The sequence below is a fragment of the Chiloscyllium plagiosum genome, unplaced genomic scaffold (genome assembly GCF_037043375.1).
Source record: "Chiloscyllium plagiosum isolate Xiang-an unplaced genomic scaffold, Cpla_swu_hap1 HiC_scaffold_43, whole genome shotgun sequence".
Lineage (NCBI taxonomy): Eukaryota > Metazoa > Chordata > Chondrichthyes > Orectolobiformes > Hemiscylliidae > Chiloscyllium > Chiloscyllium plagiosum.
Genome location: NW_028270181.1, coordinates 20009701 through 20035746, shown reverse-complemented (window position 1 = coordinate 20035746; position 26046 = coordinate 20009701). Strand labels below are relative to the sequence as shown.

The window sequence follows — 26046 nt, the reverse complement described above, 5'->3', positions numbered from 1 at the left end:
TTCAATTTCTTCTTTCATTTGTTGTATTTTAATTATAGTGCACAAAGAAAATGTGCTTTAACCCCAGTAATTTGCATCTGGAATGCAAAGCCTAGCACTTATCTTTAAAATAAGAAAAAGTTAGGATCAAGACTATCTCTTGAATATGTTTTGAGGGGGTTTGGTCTGGTGCATAACACTTATTAGAAATCTACTTACCTCTGCTTTAGCAATATTCAAAGACTCTGCTCCCATCATCTTTAAGAGTTCCCAAGATGTACGAGACTCTGAGAAAACAAATTGCCCTAATGTCTCTCCTAAATGGCTGATCCCTTATTTTGAAACAGCGATCCCTTAGTTCTAGATTTTCCCACAAAAATAAACTTCCATTTCGCAAAGACCCTGCTAAAGACCCGCTCGGGGTTTTGTTGTAATCAAGTTTGTTTTCACTCTTCTATCAACCTCCACCAAACTCCGCTCGATACATGTCCAGCCTGCTAAATCTTTCATCATAAGGCAACTCACCCATTCCACATACACGTCTTGTAAACTTTCTCTGAACTGCTTCCAATACATTAACATTCTTCCTTAAATAGGGAGAACCAGTACTGGACATAATGCTTCTGATGTAATCTCATCAGTGCCCTGTATAATTTAAGTAATAACTATCTACTTTTGTACTCCACTCTCCTCACAATACATGATGATATTCTATTAGTTTTCCCAGTTGGGGCTTTTGTTTTAACTAATGTGAAGTGAGCTTGAGCGTTGCCAGTTCAGTTCTTAGCGGAAATGGCCACACTTTAAGGAAATATATGAATGCACTGGAGAGAGCGCAGAAGAGTTTTCCAAGGACTCCAGGAGTTTTGAAAAGGAGTCATACCAGACTCAAAGCATTAAGTATTTCCCTCTCCACAGGTGCCAGACCTGCTGAGTTTCTTCACCATTCTCTGTGTAAGTTTCTGATTTGCGGCATCTGGCAGTATGTTGCCTTTATCCTTTTGTATACAGCATTTCAGAACCAACCTCATGACAACCCAAAGTGCTTTACAGCCATTCAGATATGTCAATGTGTTGTTGACGTATAGTCATTGCTGTACTGTAGGCATTAGCGGAAGCAATGAGCCCCAGGATCCACTGATTCAATCAGAGGGAGCGTGGTCTGCACCTGGTTTTGACTTCTTCAATACTTGAAATTCTGCAGCATAAACAGTCCAGCACAGTGGGACTCATTTAATTATGGTTTTATCCACATACCATTTATACTAACATTTGGACAGGTACATAAATAGGAAAGGTTTGGAGGGATATGGGCTAAACGCAGGCAAGTGGGACTGGTTTAATTTGGGATTATGTTCAGCAAGCACTGGTTGGACCGAAGGCTCTGTTTCCGTGCTGTATGATTCTATGATTCTACAATGGAATTTACTTTGATTTTAAATATTAAATCTCTCTCAGATATTTTGAAATTTTATGAAGAATTCTTCATTATTACACAAGTAAAATTTAAGTATGATTTCTATATCTATCTATATTGACAGTTCTGAATCTTGATGGCTACAGAAATAGAATTTAATGGATATAAATAGAAATAAATTTGGGGTTTTTTAATGTCATACATTGATTTCTAAGCTTTATTTCTGACCCTACAGAAGCTTACCACGCAGCAACAGAATTAAGTGAATTATAAATAAATAAATACCTAACATTCTCAAATGGGCTCTGAACAGAAGTGAGGAGCGTTCCAATTTGGCATCCATCCACGACACTAAATAAGCAGGAAAATCAACACCCTCCTCATCAACCCAAATAAACAATCCACTCAGACATTTAGCTAAACAAAGGTGTTCACAGTGCCAACCATCTGGGAGGTAGGATAGAGTAAGTATTTCCAGATGTCCCAGTCATCGCTGATCCTGTACTCTGAGGCTGGTGGAATAGAACCACAAAGTCGTTCAGGAACAAACCTGGAAATTGAACACAGTCCCATGGCTGCTGCCTGAGATATCCGAATGACAACTTATGGTAACTTGGCTACAGGCTGACCATCTCAGTCGTAGATCCCTGCATCTCAGTCTCACAATGTTTCCCCTCCAGTTATTGGCAGTGGATGTGGCTTGTCAATCTATCCATGATCTCCTCATCCTTTGGAATAGCTGATTATTCAAGAGATTTACTGATTCGTGAACTAACGTACAATAAGATTTTGTTTTCATTTTTGCACATAAGGTAGAAGGACCATTTTCGCTTTTCATCTTGAATTGACTTTGACAAAATTCTTGGCTATATTTAAAACAAACTCAACTGAGAAATAGTATGGAGTTAGTTATGGATTTGACAGTTGGGAGGGTCTAATTGAAACATACAGAATATTGAAAAGCCTGGACAGAGCAGATGTTGGGAAGATGTTTCCATTGGTCAGAGAAACTTGGGTCTGTGGGCATAGCCATAGAGTAAAGGGAAGACCTTTTAGAATGGAGATAAGGAGAAACTTCTTCAGCCAGAGAGCGGTGAATCTATGGAATTCATCGTCACAGACGGCTGTGGAGGCCAAGTCATTGAGTATATTTACGACGGAGATAAAAAGTTTCTAGAGTGTCAAGGGTGACAGGGAGAAAGCAGGAGAATGGGGTTGAGAAACTTTACAGCCATAATTGGAGGGTCGAGCAGATTCGATGGGCTGAAATGGCCTAATTTCTGCTCCTGTGTTTCATAATCTTTGTTTTTTATGGATTAGGCTAGCTGAGAAATGCCATACTTCAAAAAGTAATTCATTTAAAATGAACCACAGATTTTGCTGCAAATATTTCTGAGTCAGAATGCACTTATTACAGCACAAATCAATCAACAATTTGTTGGGTGGGACAAATAGTCAGTGGATTGCAATTGATTGTACATTGCTGACATTATTGTAGTTCATCATAAATTGGTCGTTAACCACAAGTTGCTGAATTAATTGATCAAACTGCATCATTAATTTCAGAAAAATGCTATTTTGCAATTAACATTTACATGAAATTGCTGTGTTTACATACGAACTACATTAAGCATGCAAAATGTATAAATCCAATAAGTAAAAGAGTAAATGCCCTTTTAATAATAACATAACATTGACTTTCAATCAATCTCTTCAACACAAAAAATTTAAGATTAAAAGTTTGGAGTATCATGCTGCCATGTAGTAAGTTGTTGGATTTTTTAAAAAATCATTTACTTCAAAATTAGATATTTGTTAAGTTATTTTCTTTGTCTGATTTTGTTTCTTTCTTAACCCATTTTCTCTCTTGTACTCTTTCTATTCCAGTCTTGACATTGAATTCAGCCAGTCTAAATCACCTTCCTTCTTCGTTCTTTCTTTCACAATCCAAAAATCTCACTGATTAAAACGCAGTTTCCTCTAATATACAATGCTCCAATGCCTCTGTTGTAATGTTGGAAGCTTACTCTTCCAGCAATTGTGTGGAGAAAGCTAAAGGATTCAAGAACACTACTATGCTCTCAGCTGGTGGTAATACTGGCAACACAAATCACAGAGTGAAAGCTATGATATCTTTCGCAGTTACTCAATCCCAGTGAAGTGTCACTTTTATAATAACTCTAATTTCTTACGAAATTGACTCATTACAATTTTGATTGAAACTTCATTCTGGTTCTGAGGGCTTGGTTTCCTTTGCAGTTCTGATGGCCGAAAACACTTTAGAATTTTGTTAGCTTGAGAACCTCTAGATGAGTTGTCACAGCTCAGAGACCTTGTAAACTAGCCTGCTCTTCTGCTAGGATGAAACTGTGCTTCTGAACTGAAAACCTAACATTTTTTTCCTCCAGCTGAACTACAGTCCCTGGTCTGCTCGCTCTGCATGTTATAAAAGCTCAACATCATAAGGTCTTGGTTAACATTACAGGTGTGTCCTGATGAGTACTAAAATTAAGTCATCTGTTATGAAGACGTGGGTGTACTTGAAGAGAGTTAAAAGCAGTAGAACTATCAAACACAGCACCAAGTGTTCTCAATACGATGACAATATAACACTTAGTCGAACAACTTGATTAGCTTGTTGCCTGGAGACAAAAACAAATTCAAATTCGGCCAATCAGTTTAAATTATACTCTGAAAAATATCAAACTCCAATCCAATTTGAATTGAGTATATTGACAATCTTAAAAGCCAATGACATAATCCGATGCTTTGGGGGTATAAGACCGGGGAAAATTGAACAGTTGAGAGGAGAACTGCCAATCTCAGTTTGTACACAGACTGCTAGAAAAATAACTCTCTTAAAAGTACCATTTCAATCAGTAACCTGTGATGCAGAAATTCCTAAGAAGAAAAAAAGAAGACATAGGAAGATCCGAACAGAAGCACGAAAGCTGCCTGGTTTTGAGATAAGAAGTGTGGTTTTATAAATCTTAATTGGGAATTTTATCAGGCTGGTGTAATAGAAGGGAAGCTAAAAGATACGTTAAAGGAAGAAATTGTAAATAGTGGTGAGTTAATTATTCTGTTATACTTTAAAATAAAATTAACAAGTTTATTTCTTGGCCACTCGGATTTTTACAGATTACTACATGGGATAAATCTTTTCTGTGTTGCTGCTTTTAAATTAAGCAGGAGAGTTTACCCTGTGATATAACACATCTATCTTCTTGAAAATGGTGGGCTGACTTTTATGACATCTTAACTTAGTATCACTCTTCTGTGTTTCACAAAGGGTCTTTCTTCATGAGGCTTAGTGAGTATCTCTCATGCTATTATCCAAAATGTGCCCCATCAACTATCTATTCTACCTCTATGACTTTCCACTTATCTAGTGCTGAGCTAATTCTCCCATAGCTGGATGTATTCACGCAATATCATGATAAAGTGGAATAGACCATCATCCCTGTCGGCACCACCATCTTGGACGAGGTAATGCACCCAGCTAAGTGGGCGGCACAGTGGCAAAGTGGTTAGCACTGCTGCCTCACAGCACCAGAGAACCGGGTTCAATTCCCGCCTCAGGCGACTGACTGTGTGGAGTTTGCACATTCTCCCTGTGTCTGCGTGGGTTTCCTCTGGGTGCTCCGGTTTCCTCCCACAGTCCAAAAATGCGCAGGTTAGGTGAATTGGCCATGCTAAATTGCCCATAGTGTTAGGTGAAGGGGTAAATGTAGGGGAATGGGTCTGGGTGGGTTGCGCTTCGGCAGGTCGGTGTGGACTTGTTGGGCCTGTTGCCACACTGTAAGTATTCTAATCTGTAAGCATTGGCATTCTGCACTTGGCCTTCAGCATCAATGTAGTGGTACAACAGCCATAAACCAATGCCTCTTACAGCACAGCTGACATTTCCTTCACTTGCAACTTCACATTCCCAACCCAATTGCCAGTTAAGGGCCAGATCACCAACCTCTCCTGTTCCCATCCCATCCCCTTCCCATCTGACAAACCCACTGTAACACTGTTAGTATTTCCCCAGTATCCACAGGAGCCCAGCATCAGGTCATTGTTCACTGTGGAACCATCACTGACAGGTAAGCCTTCAAAGAATGTGCACCATTCACTTTTATTATCAGAAAATCAAAGCAAACAGATTTCAAACAAACAGATGCTGCATTTCTATCCCAAAATGCAAATGAATTGCTGACAGTCAATGATTACTCACTGGACCCAGTTCACATCTACTGCAATCAGCTGTCACTTAGGTCCAGTCTGGCTTGTTACACCTAATGCAGTTGCATTCTGTTTCGCATAAGGTGATGTTTCTTCTGCTCTTCCTCCTCCTTAGAGTCCTCCCACCCTCACATTCCCTCAGTATCCATCACATCTCCTCATTCCCCACTCCAGCTGTGAAGAACACAGCAGGTTAAGATCAAGAGTAAAGGGAAGACCTTTAGAATAGAGATAAGGAGAAACCTCCTTATCCAGAGAGTTGTGAATCTGTGGAATTCAGTGCCACAGAAGGCTGTGGTGGTCAGGTCATTGAGTATATTTAAAACAGAGATAGATATTGCAAAGAGGATCAAAGATTATCGGGAGAAAGCAGGAAAATGGGGTTGAGAAACCTATCAGCCATCATTAAATGGCAAAGCAGACTTGATTGGCCAAATGACCACTCCTATGTTGTGTGGTATTATGTAGCATGCTTGTGTGGAGTGTATTGCAAGGCACCAAAGCTGTCCAGTCAGCAGGACCTCTTCAGGAGTCCAAACATTTGCACCACAATGGTCCTGATGTTTGACCTTAGCCAGAGGGTTACATAATGGATTCATGAGCCATGGTTGCAGAGAATAGCCCTTGTTTCTGTACGGCATCCAGACGCAGCAGGAACATGAGTCTTCTTGAGGATATAGACATCAGGCAACTTCCAAGATACTGGGTAGTGAGTTAGAGTAAGCGGTGAGCTGGAGTTACCAGATATCTGCTCTGATTGATTGTCATGTCGGGTGTTCCTAATTTCAATCATCACACGATGGGATAGCAACCTTCGGTGTTACTGAGGGTGCTGATGAGTGATAATCTTCATTAATAGGCATCTCATTATTCACAAGTGTGAATCTCACCTTGACATCTGGAAATCTGTTGAAAATATAACTTGCTGCTTCCAACGTCACGTCAGGCTTCACTTGACCTCCCGTACAATTCTCACAAATTTCTCACATTTGCCATGTCATTCAGGGCCTTACAGGATTCACTCCAATGACTTTAGTTTGCTTTCCAAATGACTTTCTGACATCTTTAAAACATTACCTTCACAGAAGTGAAACCACATGCCTATTTACCTCTCCTTAAAATAGTAATTAAATATTTTTACAACACATTGAACTAACACGACATGCCAAGAGTTAACATGTTCCAAATTTTGGGACGAAGTCTCAGGATGTGGTAGGATGCAAGTCCTTTCTTCTGAACACATTTTAACACATTGCTGCTTTCCACCAGTCTTCCTCCCCTTTCCATCTCTTCATCAAAACAAAGACTATTGACGCTCCAATAGAAAGACGCGACATGTTGCATCAATAATATGGGATAATTTTCCACGTGAGGCCTATTACTTATTCACGGTCCAACGAAGTCAAAAAGTTGACAGTGAAGGATTGTTATTTGGCAAGTACCTGATCCATAGCAAGTCTGTGTTATGAAATGCCTAATTTGCATGTCTATGCCTTGGGGTTATCAAGGCAATGATCTGAAACTTCAGTTCATGGCTCTGTGGCCTAATCTGCAAACCTAAACACAAAAGCAAAACTTAATCTCAAGGCTTATCATTAACTAATATTTGAATGTTGATGTCTAAAGTATGTTTTATTTTGTCTGGGCCTATTGAAGGATCCTGAATGTCCATCATTGGGTATTGACTTCAGACTGTGAAATGTTCTTTAGAATCCACTGAACAAACATCAGTGTGGTGCAAGTGCTAAGTAGCAAGACCAAATTCCTATAAATGATGGAGTGACCAATGATGTTAGAAAGCATCAATGAATTATTTTGCTATAAAGGTTCACGCATGCCATTTAGGTATTCTTCCATTAATATGCTCAATGTAATTTGTCATGGGTAATATGAGATGAGAATTTCACTCATGAACAGTACAGTCCCAGCTGAATGTATTAGCATGCCATTAGTTGCGAACCTCACCTCACTGACAGAGTTTCCCATTCTCCCACCCACTAGACAGAAAATAGACAGTAACAATTTCCAATATGAAAGTCAGAATAGGTGCCTCGTGACTCCAACTCACTGCAATAGTCCTCGGGGTTTCCATCTGAGACAGCAGTCCCAACATTCTCAAAGCAGGCTCCATGGGCAACAATCACCTGCAGTCCACAAAGGTTGGCATCAGAAACATACCACCCTCTTCATACCATCATGGCACATCTTCACTCAATTACAATATAGCTCTGCACTTCAATGCTTCATTTTGGAATGTATTGGCTTACAATGCAATAGTGCAACCAAGATACTTTTCACAATGGGACACGCACCCAGGGATTTGACTCATTTTGAACTTACTTAGATTCCACCAACATGAGGCCATCGGTGGCCTTCCTATCCCATCAAGCTGATGGCTGCATCAAATTTTTAGCTGTTTCCAAGGATCTCTCAATCATCTACCCACAAATGTGTCAAGGTCACCTGTGGCAGATCACACCACTTTACTAGTTTCCCCTGGAACATTATCCATGCTGCAGCCCAGGCTGTAGGCTTTGTCCACACAGCTGTCTTCCCCAGGGCTAAGAGTTGTGCTGTCTACAATGCGGTCTCTTCCACATTGAAGGGATGATACGTAGACTGGGTAACCACTTTGCATTCCACACCTACATCCTGTCCGCAGAACTGACCTCAGGCTTCTAGTTGTATTACCATGTCCCAGACCAAAATTTCTGTCTCAGGCCTGCTATAGTGTGCCAGTGAACTTCAGCATAAGCTCAAAGAACAGTATTTTATCTTTCCTTAGGTACTCTGCAGTCCCCAGGACTCAACATTGAGTATCAAGAACCTGATTATGTCTTTTGGTATCTATACCCACCCGATACCTGGCCATGACCGGGGTTGATTTTAGCACAACCAACTCATTCTCACCTACTCCTACTCTGATTATCATTTAATATGAGTTGCTTTCAGTACAGACTACACAGTTTCTGGTACGCCTGGCTCTCGTTATCATTTATTCAGCTTGTCCTGTCCTGGCTTACTATCAATAATCTCCTTATTTGTGAAATAACTCCGAAGAGGCCGACATCCCATCACAAAGCAACCCTTTATTTACTTACACATGGAGAGTCCTTGATGCTGACCCAACTTCCTCAGAGCCAGTTCTCTGAGTGAACAGGGTGTCTGATACTCCTGTCCTTACCTGTCAGCCTGGGCTCCCAGATAGGACCAGATTAACAGCCCCAGTTGTGGAACTCTTATTCAGTGAGGTCCATCTGGCCATTCTCATTACAATCACTACAGTCTACCCACCCCTTTCATCTCTTGCTCTCACTCTCACTCCACCATCTATCTCCATCTATTCACTCACCTCCTCTTTACCCCACCCCAACCTTCAGCATTATTGCCAGTATTTCTGAGCTGCTGGCAGTTCCGATGAAGACCCACTGGACTCCAAACATTACCTCTGCTTTTTTCCCCACACAGGCTGCTGGACCTGCTGAGTTTCTCCAGCAATTTCAGTTTGGGGTTCACAGTGTTACAAACTGCACATACCACACGTTGAGTAGCCCATCATTACACAGCTGATTTCATCAGCAGAAAAGGGTTTCCATTCCATCTATTGGTCTCTCATCAGTACAGCATCTCAGAAGTCTGTGCCAGGTCTTCTGGGAGCTGCCAAGCTATTTATATCCTTGAGAACCCTCAAGTTCTTGCTCTCATTTCATACCTAAAAGGCTGGTACAAAGATTGGATTTATATGCATCTGGGTACGTGCACAGTAGCTCAGTGGTTAGCACTGCTGCCTCATAGTGTGAGGGACCAACATTCGATTCCAACCTCAGGCAACTGTCTGTGTGGAGTTTGCACATTCTCCCCGGGTCTGTGTGGGTTTCCTCCCACAGTCCAAAGATGTGCAGGTAAGGTGGGTTGGCCAGGCTAAGTTGCCCATAGTGTCCAAGAAGGTGGAGACCAGGTGAATTAGCTGTGGAAAATGCAGGGTTATCGGGATGAGTGGGATATTCTTCAGAGGGTCAGTGTGAACTCAATGGGCCAAATGGCTTGCTTCCACACTGTAGGAATTCTATGATCTCCATGACTAAGGGATCCAAGGTATTGATTACTGCACATCTGCCCATAGATCTCCCAGTAGCAGTGGTGGACTCTCCCTCTTTATGGGCATTTAAGCGGGCATTGGATAGGCATATGGAGGATAGTGGGCTAGTGTAGATTAGGTGGGCTTGGATCGGCGCAACATCGAGGGCCAAAGGGCCTGTACTGCGCTGTATTCTTCTATGTTCTATGTGTCTGCGTGGGTTTCCTCCGGGTGCTCCGGTTTCCTCCCACAGCCCAAAGATGTGCAGGTCAGGTGAATTGGCCATGCTAAATTGCCCGTAGTGTTAGGTAAGGGGTAAATGTAGGGGTATGTGTGGGTTGCGCTTCGGCGGGGCAGTGTGGACTTGTTGGGCCGAAGGGCCTGTTTCCACACTGTAAGTAATCTAATCTAATCTGTTCTTCTGGAGGTGCTTCACCTTCAGATTAATGTCCCTGCAAGTTCTGGTTCTTCATATTGACCATTTGCTGAATCCTTCCACTGCCTGCTGTCACCTACCTGTGCAGACAGCTGCCTCAGTCGTACAGCTCCCTTAGCTCCCTCTCACTGGCCCTAATCCTAACCCTGGTACATATCTGCCTGCTGCCCTCCATCCCTAATTGGGCTCAACAGCGCCTCCTACAGGATCATGGCTGTCACAAACAGGATTGGGACCCCACAAATCACCCTGTTGCCTGAAAATGTTTAAAGTTAAGAGAATCCTGGTCTCTGTCTTTGTGGATTGTTGAGCAGCTCAGTGAGAGATTTAAACAGTGTTAGGTTTCCACATGCCAGGATCTGAATAACCCCCAAAATACCAGCAATCTATTAGACTGTCATCACTTGTTTTCCTTACGTCTCTGAAATATCTGAGCTGTCTTTCAAGGATCTGGTTGCCTCTGTTCCACGTGCTTTGTATCTTTTCCAAGCTGGGAAATGCAGAGAAAGCGATAACCTTTGACTATAAAATATGGAATTTACTTTCTGTTTCAGATATGATTCATTAGTAACTGTAGATTACAATCAACTGAGAACTGTTGTACTTTACTGCAATACCTCTTGGTGCGATGCCTAACTGTCGGATTTTCTTTCCCCATGTGGGCCTTCATGCCTCATGCTCTTCATATCACTGACAGCTTCACTCTCCCAGCAGCTTCTCTCAGGCCACGCTTTCCTTTCCACATTTTGTAATGTGAGATTATCTGGACCCCTTTCAGTGTTTCCATCCCTCCTTTCACTCCAGACACTTCCATTTAATGATTCTTTCGGCGTCACTCAACAACAATGTGCATTTGTATAGAACCTTTCATGTGATTTAAAAAATTCTCAGGTGTCTCACCATTATCAGACATAATTTGATAACTAACCACACAAGGGGCAATAAAACAAATGACCAAGTGGCAAACAGGCAGGGTTAAGAAGCACCTTAGAGTGAAGAACATATAAGAACATCAGAACCTAGAGCAGGAGTAGGCCATCTGACCCTTCAAGCCTGCTCCACCATTCAATAAGATCATGGCTGATCTTTTCATGGCCTCAGCTCCACTCACCCGCCCTCTCACTATAACCCTTAATTCCTTTACTGTTCAAAAACATAATCTATCTTAGCTTTGAAAGCCTTTACTGAGGAAGCCTCAACTACTTCACCGGGCAGGGAATTCCATAGACTCCTAACTCTCTGGGTGAAGAAGTTCCTCCTAAATTCAGTCCTAAATTTGCTCCCCCCTAATTTTGAGGCTATGCCCTCTTGTCTTAGTTTCACCCTCCAGTGGAAACATCCTCTCTACTTCCACCTTATCTATTCCCTTCATAATTTTGTGTTTCTATAAGATACACCCTCATTCTTCGAAATTACAATGAATATAATCCCAGTCTACTCCATCTTAAGCTGTAAGGAGAGAGGTCAAGACAAAGTGAAGGTTCAAGAAGGAAATCTGGGACTTAGACAGATGAGGGAACGAACACTAATGGTGGAGCACTTAAAACTGGGGCTAGATTTGCAAAGATGTCAGGCGATTTGAAAGGCTGGAGGAGGGAACATAGATAGGGAAGGGTGAGGTAGTGCAAAGGGATTTGGAAACAAGGATGAAATGTTGAGGTGAGTATTGTCTGGAGTATTGTGTCTAGTTTTGATCGCCCTGTTGTGGGAAGGATATTATTAAGCTGGAGAGGGTTCTGAAAATATTTACCAGGATGTTGCTGGAAATGGAGGGTTTGAATATAAAAATAGACTGGAAAGGCTGGGGCTTGCAGGAGATTGAGGGGTGACCTTATAAAGGTTTATAAAATCGTGGGAGATATAGATAAGGTGAATGATAGGTAATTTTCCCTAGGGTGGGGGATTTTAAGGAACATGTTTTAAGGTGAGAGGAGAAAACTTTTTAAAAAGACATGAGGAGCAATTTTTTTTTACACAGAGAGTGGTTCGTGTGTGGAATGAGCTGCCAGAGGAAATCATGGATGCAGGACAGTTACATTTAAAAGACATTTGGATAATTCATGAGTAGGAAATATTTGGAGAGATATGGGCCAAGCGCAGGCAGGTGGGATTAGTTTGGGATTATGGTTGGCATGTACTGGTTAGATGAAAGAGTCTGTTTCTGTGCTGCATGACTCTGACTTTATGAAATCAAGACATTTCCTGACAAGAGGACAGCATGGGTTAGTGGACACCACAGTAAGTAGGAGTTAGGATCGAGGAAGTAGGGGTTTGGATTTGTCAGCTTCTCTCCTATCGCATTTCATGGCAGCAGCAGCATTCACTCTAATCACCTGCCAGTCACAGGAATGGCGCCGAGCCTGAAGGAGATTTTGACACAAAGTTATTAACCACTTGTACTAAAAACTTCCCAGTGTTAAACGTTTTCTTTCATGATCAACACTCTCTCGTACACAAACTATCGTAGTGCTGGCAGGTTTCCAGCCAGTTTGTAGTTCTCTGCCTCATATCCGTCTGCTTCACGCGTGTGACCAGCACCCAGTAGTATCAGTGTTCCGTCAAATAAAGAGCAAAGTGTTAGCATGGCAGAACAGGGGAAGTTCAGATTGCTGCCAGAGCTGAAACAGCCAATATTCCTCGAGAGCTCTGTGGATTCAGGCAAACTTAACACTTTTTAAGGATTTCAACAAGAAGCATTAAAAAAAGCAGAGTACATAATAAAAATTACTGATCTCTGAAGGTTTCTTCGGTGAATGAGCAAATCACCAGCAGATTAATCTGCTCCTCCTCCTCCCTACTTTATACCCACCACCCCGTCCAGTCTCTTCGCTTCCCTGCTAATTTATGATGGATTTGCTCCAGTATGTTTCTCTGACTATAATTTGCCTGAGCAGTCAGTAATTGTCAATAAAGTTAAGATGAGAATGACATTGTAACACCCCTGACATCAGCAAATGTACATTCTCAGAAGCAGTGGGTTCTGGCTAAGCCCTGGCTGGATGCTCTTGCGTCATTAGCCTGGTGGCATGGAGCCCACAGAGACTTGAAATAAGAGAAACTAGCTCAGAGCAGACCAATGATCTGTCCATCTCAATATCTCCAAACAATTCAGATCTTCCTCATGACTGAGTCTCAGGCCGCATAGAATCAAACAACATGGAACAAACAGGTCCAACTAGTCCACGCCGACCATGTTCCCAAACTAACTTAGTCCCACCTGCCTGCGTTCGGCCCATATCCCACCCAACCTTGCCTATTCATGTACCTATTCAAATCCCTTTTGAACATGGCAGTGGAAACTTTCCCTCACTAGCTGCCTGAAGAAGGAGCGGAGGCTCCGAAGGTTTGTGGTTACAAACAACCCTATTGGACTATAACCTGGTGCCGTGTGATTTTTGACTGAGTAAGGCAACCAGGCATCCTGGAGGTGACCATTATCCAACAAACTCTGCAGGTAATATAAGCCTTTGTTTGACTTTTTGACTGTATGTGAGGACCGGTGATCAGGCCAGTGTTTGTTGTCTTTAAATAAAACAAGTTAAACAGTGTTGGCTTGCTAAGCCTTTTCAGAGGTCACTTATGATCAGTCAACTGCATTGTTGTGAGCCTGGAGTTACATGTAGACCAGATCAGTTACAAATAGAAGATTTCCTTTCCTTAAAATCCATTAGTTAATCAGGTGAGGTTTTATAATTTCATGGTCATATTACAGAGATTGAATTTCAATTCCAGCTTTTGACATTTTCAATCAGTCTGTTCAATTTGTTATGACAGATCTCTGGGTCTTGAAGCCAGGGCTCATGACCCAGAGGTGTGAACATCACCACTTCAGCACAAAAACCCTCAATGTTAAATTTGAAAGGGTTCAGAAAAGATTTACAAGGACGTTGCCAGGGTTGGAGGGTTTGAGTGATAGGGAGAGGCTGAATAGGCTGGGGCTATTTTCCCTGGAGCGTCGGAGGCTGAGGGATGACCTTACAGAGGTTCATAAAATCATGAGGGTCATGGACAGAAGAAATAGACAAGGTCTTTTCCCCAGGATGAGGGAGTCCACAATTAGAGAGTATAGGTTTAAGGTGAGATGGAAAAGATTTAAAAATAACCTGAGGGGTAGCTTTTTCACACAGAGGGTGGTGCGTGTCTGGAATGAGTTGCCAGAGGAAGTAGTGGAGGCTGGTACAATTACATTTAAAAGGCATCTGGATAGGTATATGAATAGGAAGGTTTAGAGGGATATGGGCCAAATGGAATGTGATTAATGTAAGATATCTGGTCGGTGTGGACAAATTGGACCAAAGGGTTCGTTTTGGCACTGTACATCTCTATGACTCTGAACAGATGTAGTTCACTAAGTTCAAATGCTACTAGCTGATGTGATGGCCCCAGAGCCGTCACCAATACACTCTCATCTCCCCACATCTGGATGGCTGATGAGGGCAGATGTTACCTCCAGACAGCACACTATCAAAACCAACCAGGAGCAGGAAGAGTCACGACAAAACAGAACATTGAGAACATTTTTTTACTTAAAGAGAGCCGCAATCAAGATGGATGTAAATGTAAGATACCAGATCGGAAGAACTCACATGATTTGCAGGGGGCAGTTTGGAATCGGCAGAATCATCAGTTTCTGAATGCTGTTTGGGCTCAGTCGAGTTGTGCCTCCTCTGCACTTGCATCTGTTAATTATGGATGATGGCTTTTCTGGGGAGTCAGAAAACAAGAGTGAGAGGGAAAAAGACAATGCTAGTGAAAGAATGGGCACAAACGCTGTTCTAAAACACGACACTTACAATTCTGGTACAAATGTTGTAGAGTGGAAACCTTCCCCTTACATCTATTATAAACTGTCATATGCACTTCAGGACCAAAGCACTCTCTTCATGGCCAGACTAGTGCATTATATCAAAAGCACTTTCGTGATTGTGCCTGATTCCATCAAGAACAAGTAACATCTCTCCTGATGTCCTGAATATACAGTGAACTCAAGGTTAACTTAAAACACTTATTTCAATTCATAGTGAGATTAAACACTGTGATAAAATGTTATTTGCTCCACCTTTTTGGATGTAAAGTTAAATCGAAGATTTAAACCAGCAGTTTATGAAGTGGAAATTTTATTGAATGAATTTAGAGGACATTATAAAGAAACACATAATAATTTTAAGAAATATATAACATTGTGCACTAATAATAATGAAAGAAAAACAAATGTAATGAATCATTTCAATAATTGTTATGATAGCTTTGAAGTAAGTTGGATATTATTTTTAAAATGAGAAAGCGCTTCCTTTTCTCTAAAGTGGTGAGGTATTTTCAAAATATTATCCAACATACAGGACAGCTTTTAAGAAGGAATATCTACTAATTGCAGAGTTATTTTAACCCAGCCCTCCCTTTCCTCTGAATTGGATACCATACACTCCTTTTCTGTGAATTGGGAAACATTTCACATCCTCAAGTTATTTCAAAGCATTATGCCACCTATGAATAACTGAAGTGCAGCAACTCTTGTTATGCAGAAAAAGGTGGCAAACCTTCAAAACAAGGAGTCCACTCCCCACATAGTTCAGCCTGTCTTTTCACTTGGGGAGGTGAGTTATCACATGAAGTTATCACTGAGGATCTCATGTGCTTTTTGCTGATGAGGAGATGCCCCCTCTTTCCAGAGACCGTGAGCTTGTTGCTGATTACCAATTGTTAACTAATTGCTCGACCACATTGTTATACACTGTCTGTGGTCGTCAAGTTCTGGACTGGAGCCTCTAGTTCAGAGGCAGGGGCATTACCAATTGTGCCATATGACCTCCCACAGTCAATTTATGGACTGCAAGATCCCACAAACAACAAATCAGATGAACAGTCAGTTAAAGTTTTAATAGTGGTAGTTAAGCAATAAAGTTCAGAAGGAGTTGTTACAGGATATCAAAGCACTTGCTTCCTGTCTTTTTTTCAGTTATTCTCAGCATTGACTGGACAGTCCACATTTATTGTCCGAAGGGCATTAAGAATCATCCACATCGCTGTGTGTCTGGAGTTACATCTAGGCCAGAGCAGATAAAGACAATAGATTTCCTACCCTCAAGGGCATTAATGAACTAGATGGTTTTTACAACAAGTGATAGTGTCCACGTGGTCACCAATAGGCTAGCTCTTCATTCCAATTGTTTATTTAATTCAAATTACACTAGCTGCCATTCAAACCCATGCCCATTCAGCATTAATCCAGATACTGGGTTACTAATCCAGTGACATGGAACCCCACCTCCCGTCATTGCCTTAAAGATGTTAGTGAGGCACCTTCTTGAAACTCTGCATTCAATGTGGAGTAGGCACACTCACTGTCCTGTTAGGCATTTCCAAGTTTTAGACCTAATGGCACAATGGAACAATGACACAGTTCTAACTCAAAAGTGTTGAGTGATTTGGAGGAGAGCATGGGGTTTTCCTGCATCTTCTGCCTCAACCCCTGCCCATGGAAACTATAGTCACTGGGGGTTTGAATGTGTTGTAAGTGGACATTAGTGACCAGTTCAATCACCAGTTGATTCATTCTGCTTGCTCCATGTTGCTGTGCAGTTCCCATTCTATAATGACCAGATGGCCACCCGATGGGCTCTTATTTAAACAGAGGAACCTCTGAATTAATCTCATTTTAGGTCCTAACGTTGATACTGGAAAAGGGAGACATGGCAGCTGAAGGATCATTTGCATGTTGCTAATCAACATACTAGTTTTGATGTTTTGCCAGATCAACTTCCAAAGAGCTTTGGCAATCCATCAATATCTCCAACAGGAGCTAAACATTTGGAGTATATTTTGAAAAGCTTATGTGAGAGAACAATGCAATGTTACTTTGCCTTCGTATATGAGATACAGATGGATGAGGAAGGGATGCTACCATTACTCAAAGATAAAGTTCACCCCAACAATTGGAATTCAATATGCTGTTGAAAGTAATTATAGCTGAATTTTTCATGATCTGCCAGAATGCTTTAAATCACTGCTCATTATCAGTTGCAAACCAAGTTTAAATTACCCTAGGGATTATGTTGCAGGTCAGTCCTGAATGATTGTGTTAAGGGCTTGGTTTGTAAATTTTCTGGCAGTCCTTGTACGCTCCCCTGGAAAGGAGCCCAGAGACTAAAATCAAACCCTAATTTATCACCGTCCCTTTTCAGAGGCCCAACTTTAAGCAGTAAACATTTCATCTTAATGGAACATGAAATGTACATAAATGCGCAAATACGATGTAGTAACAGTTAACCCTTTATGCAGCAGTCCTTCACCTGTGTGACCATCTTTGCCACATCATTATTCCAACTCAGAGTGTCCAATTTGTATATATTCATGGCCGAGCAAAGAATTCCTGAGTGTTCTGCTGGTCACCGATGGTGTTCATTTATACCATTGTCTCCAAGCAGACTGCAAAGAATTAATATTAAGCATTTGCATAGCTTACATGACAAATATTGGCAATAAATGTCATAAAATTATAAATTTCCTTTTGTTCTCCTTAAGCCACACACAGCCTTGGCAAGTTTGCAGGACATCTGGGTTGCAAACAAGATTCATGATGCTCCAAAGAATTATTTCTCACACATTTTTAAGATTGCATGTGACATAAGACAGAATAAACTAAATATTATGAGCCCAGTGAAGATTTTTGAAATTGCAGTATTCTTTCAGTAAGATTTTATAATATTCCTCATGATAACATATATGTTGATAATAAAACACTTCAGGAGAATCAATTATTATACAGTTGGCATAATGGACACTAACAGTAAGGATTCCTGATGTTGGAAATCAGTGAGGAATGTCAGCCTGCTTCAGTGTGATCCCAGAGAATTACAGGTCAATCCAATCTTAACATCATCTGATCTTTCTCACACATGTTTTTTTTTCCGAATGGTGATCAAGAACAGCTATTCAGACACTGCCATCAGCCACCCTGATGGTGAAGGTTGATTGAACCCAAGACCCTGAGGGCTCAATCACGCGAACTGAACCAATGTGAGGGATGGTCGATCTACTCTTTAACACAACTTTTTTTTGTGTAAACATGCAATTTGAGTGTTTGCAGTTAAATTGGACTTTGCCGTGTTGGGAAGGAGTGAAACAGATGCAGATATCTGATGTATAGAAGCACGAGCGCTCTGAAGACAGGTGGACAGAATTTCCACAGATTCACACTGTACCTCCTTTTGGCAGCAATTCAAAGGCGAGATCTTGTGAAAGACTTGGTGTTATATATGCACTGATGTTATATATGGACTTCAAGTCAGTTTGTGATATGTAAACTACTGCACATTCAGAGAGACTCAATATCTGTTTCATTATGGGATAGATTGGTTCCTGACCTTAAATCACTATAACTAATTGATTGTACAAGACAAAAGAAGGACCACATATTACCAGCTCATTGCATTTGTCACGTCCATGTCAGCATCAATCTATTTAAATTTTAAAAGAATTTCGGTCACATTCTCACAATGTGCGAAAATAGCCCTTTCCTACCACCTTCTTCTCTACCTCTCCGTTTCAGAAGTTGATGATGTTAGCCCAACATTATCTCATTAAAGTGTTTTGCATCAAGAAGAGTGGGATAATTGATGTGCATAGTCTGAAGGTACAGTCTTTCCCATTGTTCATATTCTCTTTAAAACAATGTCTTAATATTTTAATAACAGGTCAACTTAACCAGGTATTATGATACTGAGCTGGAAATGTGTTGCTGGAAAAGCGCAGCAGGTCAGGCAGCATCCAGGGAACAGGAGAATCGACGTTTCAGGCATAAGCCCTTCTTCAGGAAGAAGGGCTTATGCCCGAAACGTCGATTCTCCTGTTCCCTGGATGCTGCCTGACCTGCTGCGCTTTTCCAGCAACACATTTCCAGCTCTGATCTCCAGCATCTGCAGACCTCACTTTCTCCTATTATGATACTGAGCCAATGGTGCTATCAGCTGTGTGTATAACTGAAATATGGAAGGGGAAAAATAATTGGCCATGAGGATGATTCATTGATCTTTGTAGGGAATGTGTCTCTACACTGCAAGCTTCTCTCAGATCTAATGTCTTCCCATGGTGTCATAACTTGCTGACCCACATTGTGCAGTTTTCTACAAAGAAGATGGCACTTTGATGAGATATTGGAGTGCTGCCTGACAGGTAGGGCATCACCTTCAGGACTAAATGGATAAAGGATCAGAAGGAGCAGGAAAGAATTATCTTGAATAATACAGAGGGAGGATTCTGAGGTGTGACATACATCAGAAATACAGCAGAGTCACCTAGACTCGAAATATTTGCTTGCTTTCTCTCCATGGATGCTGCCTTACTCGCTGTGATCTCTAGCATTTTTGTTTTCAGCACAGCTTCCAGCATTTGTTCCTATCAGAAACATTTCCTGCCTTTTCAACACATTTGGAGTGGCTGAGGAAATTTAGTTCTGTTTTTCATTGCAGTGGAAACCTTGGGTTTTGCTTTATTTCTCTCTTGTGAAAGCATGTTGGCCTTTTGCAATTGTCTGAAAACTTATTTTTGCAAATATATTGTCCATTGCCAAGTGGCATTGTAAACACAAAGGATTGCAGAAGAGTATGGTAACTGCTGTAGGTAGTTAATTCATTTTTAAAATTCATCCTAGACCTCTGACAGAGGTTGCCTGATGTGATACCCTAAAACATGTACGGTGCATAGCAACTTGAACAGCCCTATCCTCAGATTTTACAATGCTGCAAATTCTACATTACAATGACTAGGAATCCAAGTGAAAAAATAAGAGGCATTTTCCTGGCTCTGTGTTATTCTCAATCACCTGATTTTTATGAATTTGGGAAATCTCATGGATTGGAATCCATGCATGTAAATTTAATCCACTGAATTTTCATTCCACTGGCTTATGAGAAGGAAAATCTAGCAGGTTTACAGATGCTAACTTCAAAATGGACAACTTTCCAAATATTCACTGAGCCCTGGAAATCCCATGCATCCAAAACCGGGAGAGTTTTCCTAATAAGTTCAGTTTTCTCGTAACGTGTCAAGTTCAAACAGAATGAATTAACTGCCTCAGTACTTGGGTATACTCAGGAGGAGTCAGTCTATTCGATACTTGGATCTTCCAAGGTGGAGGGAAGAGCAGTTAGAGTCAAAGAGAGAGAGAGATAGTCTTGGGCTGATATTTCTCCCGAAGGAGACAGATGAGCAGACAATATCAGCCGCCAATGTTCACAGCACACAGTGCAGGCAGACTCAGATATCGCAAGACATCCAGCTCACTTGGGCGCAACTTTGAGAGTCCAGATGGCCGGTCACATCCATTGTTCTGTTTAGTCAGAGACTTGAAACCGTCTCAAAACTGCAACCAACAAGAACAACTAACATGTCAAGTGACAATGATGCATTTCACACAAGGGGGATAATCTCTCAGTAGCTGCAAGCAGCTTGCCAGAATCAATTTTAGAAGCTGCCTCTAAAATTTATAGAGTTGTTAACTTGAACATAATGATTTGACACATTAAAAAGAAGCTTGATGTGAAATGATATTGACCTCTTTCGACTCAATTTATTTGCTACTTGTACAATGTTTAAGCTGATGTAACTACTTACAGGTCTCTGCCTACCTCTCAGGGGTCATTTTATGAGGTTATTGCTTGTTGTCAATACAAATTGCAACCCTGGGCTGAGACACCGGGGTGGACTCATGAAATTGTCCATCTATCATTAAAGGGACTAACAAATCATATCTAAAGTTTGGAAAAAGTGTTGAACTTTAAGTTGCTTCTCAGCTCATAGCAACCTTCATGTCAGTTTTAATTGAAGATGAGTTGACTGCTTGTTTGTTTATTTTTAAAAGATGGAAAAGATCTTAAATAGACAAAACCTCTTCAACACTTTCGAGGATAGTGATCCAATAAAGAGATTAGTCTAAAAAGGGGCAGTGTGGAGGCAGTATGCAGAAGATATGCTTCATTGCCACCCAATTTGATGTCTCACGCCACTGCAAATGGTTAGACAATCCCTGTGTCTATGGCATTGTCATAATGGCCAAGACGTGTAATTAAAATACACTTTAGGAACAAACTGTTCTGAAGGTTATTCAGCTGGAAGAGAATCTTTACTTCAACAGCCATAAATGGTTTCATTATAAATAAAAAAAACACTTTATCTCTGACTGTGATTATCTGTCCATTAGCCCAGGCTTGCAATTTGCTATAATGTAATTCAAATGGCAGATAATTATTAAAGCATAGGTTTTTTTAAAAAAATTGGGGTACAATTTTATTTAAAAGTCCAAAATATAACAAGAACTAAATTATCTTTGTGTGATGATAATTTAACATGTCATTCAGAGAATGCAGTGAAGTCTAGAATATTAGAGATTGAATAAATATCAAGCATTATCTAAATGTGGGTGTGAAATGGATCTGTACCCCCTTTTCTGCAGCTTATTAACTTCATGAAAGGCTGAAGAGCAAAGTCAGACCCGCAGCAGAGTTGTAAGTTTTTTTGAAAAATACTTTCATTCCTGACGGTTGCAAGCTGAACTAAACCTGTGTGCACACACAATAAAGTGCGAGAAATGCAGAAACAACATTACAATAAGAAGCTTCACTTTTTTTTTGCTTTGGTGTCATTTCAAAGCTACCCATTTGTTTCTCATTAACTGCTTCTTTTTACAATAAAACACATTTTTTGATCCACTCTCCAGATAATACTGAGCAGAAATGTGTAATGAAGAGCTAAAAGTTAGGTTCTTGCTGTAATATACATGTCAACAGTTAACTAAGTAATTGTCACTTACCCCAAGACCAATTGATGCAGGTTATCCCAATCAGAAGGGCAATTAATATGGAACTTCTCCCATTCATGTTGGGTGTTTGGAGAGGTTTGCACAGCACAACCAGCACAGATTCAGAGATCCCAAATTCAAATTATTTCCAGCTAAATGTAACTCCGCAGTTGGAAAGAGTCCACCCCCGTCCCAACTTTTTATTGGTTGAAGAGGGAATACCCAGGATGGTAGTTTATCACAAACTGGCAAGGTGATTAAAGCTGCACTTCTTTCCCAATAACTGGAATAGATTCAGCTCCAGTCAAATAAGGCTGAAGAAATGTAAGGCTGGACAATGTCCTGTGATAATCTGATAGGTTGGTCCCTTTTTTAGCTGCACTCATCCACAAAAGAACCTTGACAATCAATGCATTCGAGTGAAGAAGAGCAATAGTTCACATCCAAACTGTGTCTTCAGGCTCGGGATAAGCTCTGTAAATCCATTTATTATATTCCCAAATGATGAGGAATTCAGATATATCACTCTATCAGGCCTACTCTGGACTCAGCACTGGTATGTACTGCGGACCAGATAGCAGAGTTACTACAAAGGACAGATACCATAGCTCTGCTGCTATTGAAGGTGTTATCTGTCAGACATCAGTGCATGAAGGAAGAAAGTAGATTCTATTGTTGAAGAAAGCAGCCCAGTCAAATTAAATAAACTCTCCTCTCCAGCAGCTATAGGTTTTTCTTCAGTTTTGCAAACATTTAAAAAGCAAAGTTAATTCATTTTATTCCATTCAAATGGCGAGAAAGTATCCAAGGATCTGCATGCAGCACAGAGACACAGGCTGATAATAGTGTTCATATAACAAGCTATAACTGTCCGCTTGAATGAAGATTAACTGATTGCTTCCATTATATAACTATAACTGCTCATTTCAGTTATTAATCAAAATTTTATTTGCGTCATTGTTTTGAAAACAGCCTTTCTTTTTTAAATGTTGTCCTTCGACTGGCAGAGGAGGTTACCCTGACTGATTAGGCTGGGCCACGTCCAAGTCCAGGGGTCCAGGCGATCAAATAGGTTAACAAACTCAACCCGGATACTTAAGATGAAACATCCTCCCTCTGGTTAGGCACTGAAGACTCAGCAAAACAAATCAAGTTATGCAACCCCACCAAACATAAATCACAGTCAACAGGAACCAGGGGGCTGGTGAAATGGAAAGGTTCCCTTGAGACAGTGAAGATTTGCCTTGAAATGCGATTTATCCAAATCACTGTCCATTTCTGTCTGATTATGTTAATGTGATTCAACTCAGGATGTTTTCCCACTCTATAGGTGCTGTATGAATGTACATTGTTTTGAGGTTAAACTGTGAGAACTGCTTGATCTATATTCCCTTGAATATAGAATTTTTAAAAAATGATATGATTGAAGTTTTAAAATGATAAGAGAATTTGATGGGTTAAAGCCTCATTTCCATCTAATCTAAACTGACATCAGTTCACTGCAGATGCTGGAATCTGTACTGAAAGCAATAAATACTGGAGATCCCAGCGGGTCAGGCAGCATCCAAGGAGAGAGAGCAAGGAAATGTTGCAAGTCTAAATGACTCTTCATCAAAGCTCGAATGAAGAGTCATCTAGACTCGAAATATTAGCTTGCTCTCTCTCCATGGATGCTGCCTGACCCGCTGTGATCGCCAGTATTTATTGCTTTCATCACAATAGGTAGTGCATTGTCAGAGGTGCAATTCTTCAATGAGATGTTAAACTAAGACCCCTTCCATCTGTTCAGATTAGATTACCTACAGTGTGGAAACAGGCCCTTCAGCCTAACCAGTCCACACCGACCCTCCGAAGAGCAACCCATCCAGCACCATTCCCCTACACTTTACCCAAGCACCTAACACTACAGGTAATTTAGCATGACCAATTCACCTAACCTGCACATCTTTGGACTGTGGGAGGAAACTGGAGCACCTGGGGGAAACCCACGCAGACACTGGGTGAATGTGCAAACTCCACGCAGACCATTTCCCGAGGCGGGAATTGAACCCTGGAGCTGTGAGGCAGCAGTGCTAACCATTGAGCCACCGCGCCGCATTTTGGATTTTGCATTTTGGATGACATTGTTTGAAGAAAAGCAGTGAATTCTCGGAGTATGCTGGCCAATGTATACATCCCTAAAAATCATTGAATTCCTTTGCTGATTATTCTGTGTACAAATTGACTGGCCCTTTAGCTCATATGATCAAAGTGGCCTCACTTCAAAAGTCACTAATTGGTGATGAATCTATTGGAAACATTTTATGGACATGGAAGTTGGCATTATATTGCAGAATTTTTTAAAAATCCCATACAAAATGTCTCTAGATTTTGCTTGTAACCCTGCACAAAGGTTTTTAGCAAACTGTTCCAACTGCTCACAAGTGTGAACTAAATTGTGCCGTGTCTATTAGGAAAGCATTAGCTTTAACATTATCTGAAAGCATATTTCTTCCCAAATGTTTATTGTGTGTCTTGCAGGTGTGTCACCTATGAGTTGCATTTCACCTCAATGACAATAAACTACTATTGTTCACACTTATAAGAACAGCAATATGCAATTATATAGCACATTAACCATATCAAAATGTCCTACAACATTTCAAAGAAATGACTATCAAATAAGATTTGGCAGTGAGCTATGGAAGGAGATATTAGGACAACTGCCCATTGTTTTAAATAATATGTCAAATTAGAACATTATTTTTGTTGAGATACAATTGAAAGATAAAGGGAATAATGGAGTCCTAGAAGTTTGATCTGCTTTGGAGGAGTATTCATCCCATTTCTAGGCCTCTTTTAATCCTGAAATGATATCATTTTTCTGTTGTCTTACGAATAATGTTTGTGTTGGATACCCTGCTTTCCACCCACATTAGCACTGTTCACTTCAGTATTCTCCAAAGGATCAAATTCAGAATGGGCCCTGGTAAGATCCAAACCCGCAACCTTTCACCTATAAGCCCAGAGCAGAACCAACAATGGTGGCTTGTGTTTGGTGCGAGCCCAGGACACAAGTGAGAGATGATGGTTGCCCTCTCATGCAAAGCCCTATTCATCACCCACCAACTCAATAAACAGTCTTGTTCAACGCATTTAAACTACTGGCCATTGTAGCCTTGTTATTTAAAACTTTCCCTGGTTTAGAGTAAACAGAGTATCACAGCATTAGCCATGAGTTACTGCAGTTGTTTCAATTGTGAAACAGCTCTCTTAACACATGGCGCCTGCTTTATTTAATACCCACCCCCATTTTCACAGGCACATTCTTCACTCAATCCTATAAGGCAGCTGCAGAATAAAAAAGGGGGCTGTTTTTTGGCTTCTTATCGGAGTTCATCGTGATAATATTGCAGGAACCAAACTGTGATTTGATTTTTATACTTTCATTATGGTGTCAAGCTGGAAAATAAATCTGTCGCAGAATGCAATGGGAATCTGCACCACCTAAATATGCCTGATAAATAATTTATATTTAATCACAATGGGACAGGAAATCTCTTTATTCCAATGATTTTCTAATGTTTTTCTCTTAAACAGCTGAATAAACATTGCAATGACCCAAACTATCATTGAGGTAATGATAACAGTTTTAATCAATATGACCCAATAAGGCCATTCCTAAAATTTGTCCCACGGGACTCATACCAATTGAAAATAATGAGAATTCTTCACATTTCTGGTTGTGAAAAGGGTTAATCTTGCTTTTCGCTGCAGTCCCCAAAGAGAAATTTAGGATGATTGTCAGCATTGGATTACATCAAGGTCCCTTTCACATCTGGCTCACTAATTTCAATTCAATATATACCTATTTTGCATTTTGCCTGATGAATTTGTTGGAAATCCTTTCATAAAATACATGTTGAAACTTCATAATTCGTTGTTATATTTCCATGACGAGAATTAAGGGTTAAAAGACCCAATGGGAGAGACTCCATTTATTTTTAAATCTGGAAAAAGACAATTTATAATGATTAGACATTAGTTCTGACTTGGCAAAACGTTTTGCTCTTTGAGAATGCAGTGACCTTTCCAAAAATACAATTATCCCTCCCGTTCTTTAGGGAATCCTA

The 26046-nt window shown here is 40.7% G+C and overlaps 1 protein-coding gene across 1 annotated transcript in view; it reads right to left on the bottom strand.

The window, feature by feature from the left end:
* LOC122541823 (stromal cell-derived factor 1-like) overlaps window positions 1-22740 on the bottom strand; it is a 32803-nt gene extending 10063 nt beyond the window's left edge. Inside the window, exons 1-2 of the mRNA XM_043678846.2 lie at window positions 21947-22740; window positions 14727-14844 (exon numbers count right to left, since the gene is read on the bottom strand). Coding sequence (XP_043534781.1) covers window positions 14727-14844; window positions 21947-22013 — 185 coding nt within the window. The 5' untranslated portion in view covers window positions 22014-22740. The remainder of the gene's footprint in view (window positions 1-14726; window positions 14845-21946) is intronic.
* Between the last annotated feature and the right edge of the window lie 3306 nt (window positions 22741-26046).